Consider the following 10,334-nt stretch of genomic DNA (forward strand, 5'->3'; position numbering starts at 1 on the left):
AAAAATGTTGATCCTAAATGTGTGAACATGAAACCACAGAGGCCTGCGGACCAGACGCCACCTGCATCAACAGACCCAACGGCTTGGGATATGACTGCCGCTGCCATCTTGGCAAGTTTGGCAACAAATGCATGGATGGTAAGACTTTAACTACTTTCTGCTAAAGCATTTTTATAAACATTTTGATAAAGAAGGTCTTAATACCAATGCACGACGGTTAACCCACTCCAGGTGAATTGGTGACCACTCCACTATTTGACGGCGAGGAATCATACATAGCTTATCCTCCTCTAACGAACATCCACGATGACCTGCGTGTTGAGCTGGAGTTCAAGCCTATCGAAAGAGATGGTCTGATGTTCTTCTGCGGGGGGAAGAAAATGAAAGTGGAAGACTTTGTTGCCATCTCGATGGTGGAAGGACACGTTGAGTTCAGATATGAGTTGGGCACAGGTAACACTATGGCTAAAACTGCTCTTAACTGTGTAACGATGGAGATTCATCTGCCAAAATCAGCAATTTGTCAACTAACAACTCATTGAAGGCATTTTTGTCTAGCTAATGTTATAATTTGGTAGCTATAGGTGACTTTTTGGAATTACAAACAGAAAAGCTGCAAAAAAACCCCCAAAACAATCAACGTTATTAGCTGCAGAAACTTCAAGCTTGGTCAGAACGATGCATTGATCCATGGGAACAGGCTTTGGATTCATCTGAGTGAAACAGAAATCAAACACACACCTCCTGAGACTGATTTGAAAAAATAAATAATCAAGAAAATGCTCATTTCTCTTTGTAGTTTGGCAAAAAAACACCCCCTGGTGTCAGTTAGAGAGAATGCAGGTTGAGTGAACTCAACACTGGTTTTGCCTTTTAAACGTATCCGATACTTCATTTCTGTTCAAAAGTTAGAGTTTTTGAAATACCTAAAAATAAATACAATAAACTTCAGAGATGGTAAACTTTCTCTACATTTTCAGGCCAAGCCATCCTTCGCAGTCCAGAGCCGGTCTCTCTGGGCCAGTGGCACAAAGTTGTCGCTGAGCGAAACAAGAGGGCCGGCCACCTGAGTGTGGACCTCGGCCCGGTGGAGAAGAAAACGTCTCCAGGGAAAGCACAGGGCCTGAATATCCACACTGCCATGTACCTCGGAGGAGTCCCCAACATGGAAATCCTCCCTAAGCCCGCCAACGTCAGCAAAATGTTCGAGGGTTGTATCGGAGAGGTGAGTGCTTCCTGTGAGATTAAAGAAGCTGATCGATTAATCCTCTGTACTTGGTTGGTTAAACTTCTTTGCATGTTGCCTGTTTAGGTGTCCATCAACAACAAGAAGTTGGATCTGTCCTACAGCTTCACAGAAAGTAGATCCATCAGCAAGTGTGTGGACAACAGCCCCTGTGATCGCCGGCCCTGTCTGAATGGTGGACACTGCATGTCCAGTGTTGAGTATGAATACCAGTGCCTCTGCAAGGATGGGTTTGAAGGTTAGTGACCCAGCTCAGAATCTCACAAACTCTGCAAAGACAAATTGTACATCAAATACTTCATAGCTGTAATCCTCTAATTGAGAGATGTTGCTTATAGTAGATGTAATAGGTCTTTGATAAACTCAAAAATACCTGCAACCCCTGTAGTGTTACTTAGAATGTCAAAAATCCAAACAACTTGTACCTAATGAGTCAGTCACTTAAGTTGAAACAATGCTGTTAGCTTTCTAGCACTATTTGGCCAGCTAGCTTTAGTTGACTAATGTCTCAGCTCTGTGACTCAACTTTTAAGACCCACAAACTGTAAGAAACAGTAGTTTCTAGAAATTTCATTTCAGCCAAACAGCTTTAGCTATTTTTTAGGATGTAATACAGTGACTGTCACAGTGGCTTTGAGAAAAGTTAGCCTCAACTAGCTTCAACCAGTTTTAACTAGCTCATGATGTAGCTTTTGGCTCAATGGCTAAGCTCCTTAAGCTAATACTCGGGATGTAATGGAGTAACATTGAAGCAGGGACTTTGACAATATTGGAACAATTAGCTTGTGATGTAGCATTAGTGCAATGGTTGAACTCTTTCAGCCGAATTTACCAGAATGTAATGAAGGCACTCTTTAGCAATGGCTTTGAGAAAAGTTAGCTTTAACTAGCTTTAGCTTGCTCACAATGTATCTTTTGCTCAATGACTTAATTCATTTAAGCTAATTTTCAGGGTAACTTAAATCAGCTATGTCACAGTGATTTCAAGTGAAGGTAGCTACAACTAGCTCATGATGTAGCATTAGCGTAACAGCTAAACTCCTTTCATTAATTTGCCATATGTTTTGTGTAATGAGGTAATTCTGAAGAAGTGAGAAACAGTGGTTTTCAAAAACGTTAGCTACAACAAGCTTCTGTTGTACCATTAGCTCAGTGGCTAAACTTCTTGAGCTAATATTCAGGATTTAATAAAGCAAAATTGTGGCAGCGACTTTGAGAGTAGTCAGCTTCATCTAGCTAATGATGTAGCATTAGCTAAACAGCTCAACTCCTTTAATTAATTTGCAGTATGTAATGAGGTGATTCTGTAGCAGTGAGAACCACTGGCTTCCAAACAAGTTAGCTACAACCAGCTTCTGTTGCATCATTAGCTCAGTGACTAAACTTCTTTAGCTAATATTCAGAAAGTTGTGAAGTAAAAGTGTGGCAGCAGCTTTAAACATAGTTGGCTACATCTAGCTCATGATGTAGCATTAGCATAACAGCTCAGCTGCATTAGCTTTTTTTTCTCTACAGATGGTGTCTCTGGCACCGGTTCAAAGAAATTGTGTCTTCAAAACTATCTGAACATTTTTTACTAATATTAAATTTAGAATAGCATATTTTACATTATTTTTAGCCCATGTGAGAACATATTGTTTGTTGTGAACACAGCTCATCACCACTGACCCAAAACTGGTTCCTATGTGACTCTGCAGGGGAGCGTTGTGAGGTGGTGAGAGACGTGTGCCAGAGAGACCTCCATTGCCAGAACGGCGGCAGCTGTGTGGACGGGCAGTGTGTGTGTAGACCAAACTTCTCAGGCCTGAACTGTGAGGAAAGTAAGTCATGACCAGGAAGTTTGGACATTTTCGTGCATCGCCTCAGCTCCATTTGCAAAGTATACTGCCAAATGCGCACAGCAAAAAAAGATGAGACATACAGCATACAGAGATAAACTCATGTGATTGGTGATCTCTCCACTTTAAAGCCCCTGTAACACAACACAGATTCCTCCTGTAAGGTATGTCTAACTCTTGCACTCTCATGGATATATCCCGCACACACAGGCCAGGTATCCTCCTCCCCTGCAGCACTGAAGACTTTGGAAGCTAGCGAGGCGAATGGTACAGTATCTGAATATTGAGTCTGCTTGACATGAACGTCACTAACAGGGGCCCCATTACGTCGTCACTTCCAACCTGAGCCGCCTTTTGTCTAACACATGTTCAAGCACAAAGAAAACATGTCTGTACCCGGCTGGTAAATGTGAGACTCTTACTCCCACTGGAAAGTTGGGGAGGGGAATTCTGCATCTTCTGAAATGCTTCAGGATGGTAGACTGTGCTTCCTATCTGCTTTTGGACTGAAATGAAATGTGGAATTCCCCTTTTTGTTGTTTTTCCTATTTTGTCACGTCAGTGCCTGTCAGATATTTACTCACAACATAAAATTGTGTTGTCTTTGTCTTCAAGAAAACCAGAGGAGAAAACATGCTCAAAACACTTTTTCCTACACTTTTTGGGTCAGAAAAATAAATTTGCTTAACTCATTTGGGCTGCTACTAACGACTTAAACTCTCTCTTGAAACCTGGGGAAACTTCAAGCACATTGTGCTCCTCATGTGGGATTGGTGCATGTCATGGATTTATGGTGACCTCAGATCAATGTTTGCAAAAGACCAGGGGAACAAAAGTGTTCATGTGTCTGTGAAAGTGTGAAAAGTGATTGCATCATGGAGCTGTGTTTGGGCTTTTTTTTTATGTTTGAAACATCATTATTTATCTCTGCTAAAACTTACAGCCTATGGTAAAGCAGGCAAAAGTAATAATAAAGGTAGCAAATTCATTCATTAACGAGATATCTCATGATATCTAGGGTTTGCAGCTAATCAAGCTAGGGTTTAGCATAAAATCTGTTCTATTACATCATCAGTGGTCTGTTCGAACTTGAGAGTCTGTCAATAAAATCAAGAGTCAGGTTACCAGGGATGGGTACCTTACACTTATGAAATGATACGGTACCGCTGACTGATACCTGGCAATTGGTACCAGTACTCAATGGTACCAATTTCCGGTGTGTTTATGTGGTGAAAAATATCAATTTATTTAATAACAAATTATAATTTTTTTTCAATTTTACTCATCCAATATTCAACGTATAACCTTGGAATGTTGTGTTCATGGGCGGCAAGGAAAATTGCCTACTCTTCCAATCCCTCACAGTCACAAAGATGCATTTAGGTACCGAAACATGGTACCTTTTGATCCCAGTTAACTCGATACCCGAGACTTTTGACAGAAGTCGGTTAGTACCCTTCCCTACAGGTCATGTTATCTCTGCTTGGTGAGATCGGAGCTGGTAGGACAAAACAAGGATTCACTGACATTACACATTACGGACACATCTCAGAGCACTGGGCTGTGAGTAGTGCTTAAATTATCAACTAAACTACAGTGCAAATTGAGTTTACAATGTTTGATTGTTGTCACGTTTCAAACAGTAGTGCTACATAAGTACAAATAAATGTTACCTTGTCGCTTTGTATCCTTTAAAAAGTTGTCTCAAATAGAGAAAAGTAGTGTTAAAAAGATCTGCTCTCCAAAACAAACAGGCGTCTTGGTAAGGGTGGGTGATAGTGCTTATGGGAAATGTAGTCCTCATCCCAGAAAAATGCTACCCATTTTGGATTATCTTCACAGTGCCTTAAATAGTCCATCAGGTTTTACCAACCGAAAGAATCTAACACATTTCTAAGAAGGTTTCTGCAACTATTGCACGCATCATTGCCTGCTTGATTAAGGGTTTCTTGCTTCCATGCTGTCACCACCAGAGGGCACCATAACAGTGAGGATGAAATTTCACTCCAACCGTATTGTTTTTTTTCATTTTGTTTGTATTTTTGTAGACTCACCGTATCAGTATGCAGCTCATTTCCAAAACGATGGATACATCGCCCTGCCAAGATCCACTTTCCCAAGAAGGTAACCACAGTCTACTTTTGTACTCACGCTGAAAACATGCTGTTGACTGTGTGTCATGATTAAAATGATTTAAAAAAAACTTTTCCTGTTTTAGTGCCCATGATTCTCCAGAAACCATCGAGCTTGAGATCAACACCGGCTCGTCTGAGGGTCTGATCTTGTGGCAGGGAGTGGTAAGTCCTGGTTCTGCTGGAGTCTCTTCCCCCTGATACTTGCATCCTTTCACATGCATCTCTTCATTCTCACCCTAACTTTACTGAAGCACTCTTAATCAACATTACCTCTTCTAAAAAAAAATAATTCATAAGTTTTAAATTAACATGTACGACTTACATTCATTGCTGTGTTTCTCTGGCCGATGTGCAGCATTTATCATCACATTGTCTAATTCATGGGCATGTTGCTCTGCCTGACACCACTAAATAAGTGCATGTTGCTTCTCTAACTTACCCTCCATTTTCTTCAGGAGACCCATGGCGCACGCAATTTGCGAAAGGTGCATGCTAGTAAAAAGGTATCCACTCCAGCACGAGACACCCCATGTTTCTTTTTATGTTTCATCATGATTTGAAATGTCGATGTGGCATGAAAGCTTCCTGTCTCACTAAATAATGCTGAAAGTGATCAATAGTTGTGAGTTGTTTGCAGAATCTTCTAATACAGAATCATTTTCCTCTACTAACGCGTTTATTTCCAGGAACTTGGAGAACACGGCAAAGGAAAAGACTTCATTAGCCTGGGTCTGCAGAACGGACACCTTGTGTTCAGGTGACTCTGCCCTGCAGCCTTTAAATGCTTTGGCTGTCTTAATAACATAAACCAATCAGCACATATTAAATGTTTCATGTGTTATCCAGTTACCAGTTGGGCAGTGGAGAGGCTGAAATCATGTCTAGGAGGTCCATAAATGATGGCAGATGGCATAAAATCACAGCAGTCAGGTATGATTGCATGTTTTAACCTCTCGTTTCACATTGTGTATTCATGTTTTGATTGAGCTGCGTCTTTTGTGGACATGTTCAGTTGTTGATGACAGTCTGGTTTCCTTTTGTGTATCTCTTCTTGCAGAACTGGAAAAGATGGATACATACAGGTGGATGGAGGATCCACACTGCATGGACAGTCTAAAGGCAGAAGCCTCATGGTCAACACCAAAGGCAGTATATACCTCGGTGAGTGGGATCTTCGTCATCATGAAATTTACTGTTTCTCAGTCGTTCTCCAGTTTCTGATTTTTGGCTGAACACAATAAGCCTCACAGATACTCAGCTGCAGCATCACTTCAAAGAAATTTTAAATGATAACCTTCTGTAACTTAGCTAAAGAAGTTTACCTGTTGAGCAAACTATTTTTTCTCAAAGCAGCCATTTAAGAGTTACTTTATTTCAAACAGAGACGATAGCTAAAGCTGTTAAGCTAACGCTACATCATCAACTAGTTGTTACAATCTTTTCTCGATGCCCCTGCTGCTGCTGAGTTTGATTATTACAATCAGAATGTTAGCTAAAGAAGCTTAGCCGTAAAACCAACATTATATCATGAGCTAGTTTTAGCTAACTATAATTAAAGCCACTGCTACAGTTACTTTATTACATCCCCATAAATTAGCTAAATGTTTTTAACTGATAAGCTAGCACCACATTATGAGCTGGTTGTAGCTAACTTTCTCAAACCCACTGCTGCAGAGTCATTTCATTACGTACTGAAAACTAGCCAGAGCTTTTAAGCTGTTTAATTAATGCCACATCATGGGCTAGCTGTAGCTAACTTGTTACTTAGCTACTGCAACAAAGTCAACTTATTTTATCCTGTTAAAAACAAAACTAAAGGAGCTAGCCACTGAAGAAGTTTTATGTCATTGACTGATTGTAGCTAACATTTTTCCAACCCACTGCAAGAGACACTTAATTGCATCCTAAAAATCAGCTAAAGCTTTCTAGTTGTTAAGCTAATGCTTTATCAAAAGTTAGCTATTGAGCTATTGAGTTAACACGACATAATGAGCTAGTTTCAGCTAACTTTCCCAAACCCGCTTCAGAGTCACTTCATACATTTTAAAAGTTAGCTAGAGTGTGTTAGCTGTTAAGCTAACGCGACATTATGAGCTAGTTGTGGCTAATTTTTCTTCAAGCTACTGAGTGGCTAAATTATATCCTGAAAATGAATTAAAGCAATTATGTTCTTCGGCTAATGCTAAAAGCTAGCTGGAAAGAAACGCTAGAAATGACTGCTTCTTAAAGTTTTTAACAAAAACTGAGTTATATTTGTAAAGTTTTAATATCTCTACCTTCACTATATTGTGTTAGTCTCAAAGTGTTTCTTGATTTCTGGAGTTTTTTTTAAACATTATATTCAACAAATTTACCAGTTCCTGAATCCAAATATCCAAAGAGAAAATAAAAAACTCTTTCTCACTAAGTTTGATTTCTCAACTGACAGGTGGAGCTCCAGACATGCTATCTATGACAGGCGGGAAGTTTTCATCAGGAATGACGGGCTGCATCAGAAACCTGACGCTGATGAACGCCAGGCCGGGACAGCAGCCCGCCACGGCCATCGACCTGCAAGCCCACGCAGCCTTAGGCGTCAACGTGCAGCCATGCTCTTCATAGATCACCGCATTCACACAACATGCACAAACACACACTCATACACGAACAGAGACTTTGGAGTGATGTCACACACAGACACATACACACACACATACACACACAGCAGACTCACACAGAGAGACTGACAAACTTGGTGCTTTGCTGCTGCCAAAAAAAAACAAGATGACACAACAGGATATGTTTCTCTGTGTGCAGTAAAACCAAAAAGAGAGAAATGAAACGATATTAACAGGTCTTCTCTTCCTCAGTGTTGTATTCTCGATGAAGGACTATTAACACAGGATAACCAGTACAGTTTACATACTTCCAGCAGTAGTTTTAGCCATGAGAAGAGTAAGAATTAAACATAATAGGCCTTCTACGGTGGGTCAGATCCTATGGAGTTGGAGATGTTTTTACAGCACTGAATTTTTATTTATATACATATAAATATATATATATATTATATTTGTGGGGGAAACATGCAAACTAACCATAACAGCTCTTCTACTTTCCTAGAGTTTATTCTGGGTTCTAATACTGTGTGTCCAGGGCTTTTTATGGGCCTAACTGCATTAATACTTGAAGATGTTTCGGCCTTCTTTCTTCACTTCTGTAGAGGAACCTTTTCTTTTTCTCTTTCTTTTTTTTTTTAAGCGCGCGAGCATGCTAACAATCTTTTGGGAGAGGAGCGCACACGGTCACGGTCACAGCTTACAGCTCAGGTTGTCACAAACAAAAGAATAACCGCCAAATATAACGTGCTGGGCTTTAACTCAAAAACAGGTTTAATTTTTTTGTTTTTTTTGTTTTCTTATCTAGTATAAAGAAAGAAACCACGGTGCTAACGTCAGACATGAAGAAACAGCGCACTGTCTGTCACATATAGAGGTGTTTCTTTAAGTTAGCTAGATAGCATCTGCTTTGTAAGACTGTTGTTTGCATGGCATCCGAAGGTTAATTTACAGTGATATAGCACAATTTGTTGCCTTATTTTGATTGAGTAGAGCTCATAAAAGCAGAGTAATAAGGATTTATTTTTCATGTGTGCCTGTTAAACATTGTTTGTCTTTAAAGTATTTGTCAGTCAGGGTGAGAACTGTGTGTGTATGTAGCAAGATATGTAGGTCGTGTATGTCTTAGGTTTCCGTACCCTCAGGAGGGTGCAACGCCTCAACATGTTACTTCATTTTCCAGCTTTGAAGCTCCAGCTATAGGACTCTGTAGGCTTCCTCGGCTGTGTTTGTGGCCACATTTGGTCATGTGACCACGCAGAGGAAGCCCCCTGAAGGCGCCGTGACCCGTAGTGCCGCTCCACGACAGCATGCTCGCCCCATTTAAGTCCACCACACTGCCAAAAAACATACACATTTCTGGGGGTTTCGCAGTTTTTTTTCCTCTCTAATTTTTGTAAGCTTGAAATATTTGTATTAATATCCTTAGCGTTGCTTCATTTTTTATTATTTCATGTTTTTCTTTTTCTTTCCTCTCTCATCACTTTTCGTTTCCAGGCTTAAGTCTGCTGTATTAGAGCAATCACACACATTTGCTTTTTTCTTTTTTTTTCTGGTTATTGTGTATTGCCTCCCACACACTCCCCCTTTGTTTTCCCCCTCATGTTCGAGTTCTTCAGAAATCCTGAATAAAGTTCCACACGAGAGGTAAACATGTAGCTGACTGGAACTGCCCGGCCAAGCGCTCGGAAACTGGTCTTATTATTATTATTCAGTTATTAAAAAAAGTCTTAGGATGTAAATGTGACATGTGGATGAGGTACGCACAGAAAGGTGTCATCATGTTTGTGCAGGTATGATCATTTAAAAGAGCCACGGCTGTGTGCGCCCCCTGCTGGGTGCCTTTGTGTACTGCTCTGGAACTGGATTTTCATAAACACAGACCACTCTTCCCAAAAGGTCAAGAAGCTGTCACTGCTTTTCGAATCATGTTACAGAATATGAAAAAGTGCACTTTTACTGAGGATGGAAACTTTTATTTTATGAGCTGTTTGACTTCTTGACTGGCAGAAAAAAAAAGCAGATTACTGAACTAAACTGTACCAGATGAAGTGTTGTCCATGTCAGGATGGCCTGAGATCGTTCTCCACTGTTGAAAAGATGCTCCCCTTTGCCCTTGGTGTTTCTTAATTAAAAACAAAATTCATGTGCTATTTGTAATCTTGTGAAGTTTCTTCTTTCTCTGATATGTTTCTGTGCACAAGAGGTGTTACAAGCCCTCAAAGAGACGCTTCATTAAAGTAAAGATCACATGTTGCTCTGTGAGGTTACACTTTGAGCGTCAGGCCTCAAGAAGAATGGAGGAGCAGTGATGTTTCATATTTGATATGTGAGTTTTTGAGACCTCTAAGTCCTCAGTGTGATTGTTTTTTAATCCCAGAAAAAGCTGATGTATACAATCAGATACGTGTAGTACACCGATAATCCACCAGGGATCTGTAAATCATGCACCAGAGGGCAGTTGGGGCAGTCCAGGTGACCCAGGAGTGATTTATCAATGGTATTTTGTTAAATTTTTAAA

At 40.3% G+C, this 10,334-nt stretch overlaps 1 protein-coding gene across 2 annotated transcripts in view; it reads left to right on the top strand.

The window, feature by feature from the left end:
* The window catches only part of hspg2 (heparan sulfate proteoglycan 2), a 139,684-nt gene extending 129,711 nt beyond the window's left edge, over positions 1–9,973 (top strand). For both annotated transcript variants that reach the window (XM_074680751.1, XM_074680752.1), the window contains 11 exons: positions 40–138; positions 232–453; positions 981–1,225; positions 1,313–1,484; positions 2,944–3,066; positions 5,133–5,208; positions 5,303–5,381; positions 5,906–5,976; positions 6,066–6,149; positions 6,277–6,380; positions 7,648–9,973. In XM_074680751.1, the coding sequence (XP_074536852.1) occupies positions 40–138; positions 232–453; positions 981–1,225; positions 1,313–1,484; positions 2,944–3,066; positions 5,133–5,208; positions 5,303–5,381; positions 5,906–5,976; positions 6,066–6,149; positions 6,277–6,380; positions 7,648–7,820 (1,448 nt within the window). In that variant the 3' untranslated portion in view covers positions 7,821–9,973. The remainder of the gene's footprint in view (positions 1–39; positions 139–231; positions 454–980; positions 1,226–1,312; positions 1,485–2,943; positions 3,067–5,132; positions 5,209–5,302; positions 5,382–5,905; positions 5,977–6,065; positions 6,150–6,276; positions 6,381–7,647) is intronic.
* Positions 9,974–10,334: the final 361 nt, after the last annotated feature.

This window comes from Halichoeres trimaculatus, unplaced genomic scaffold, assembly GCF_033239565.1.
Source record: "Halichoeres trimaculatus isolate MK-OKI-2021-1 unplaced genomic scaffold, fHalTri1.1 fHalTri1_scaffold_11, whole genome shotgun sequence".
Lineage (NCBI taxonomy): Eukaryota > Metazoa > Chordata > Actinopteri > Labriformes > Labridae > Halichoeres > Halichoeres trimaculatus.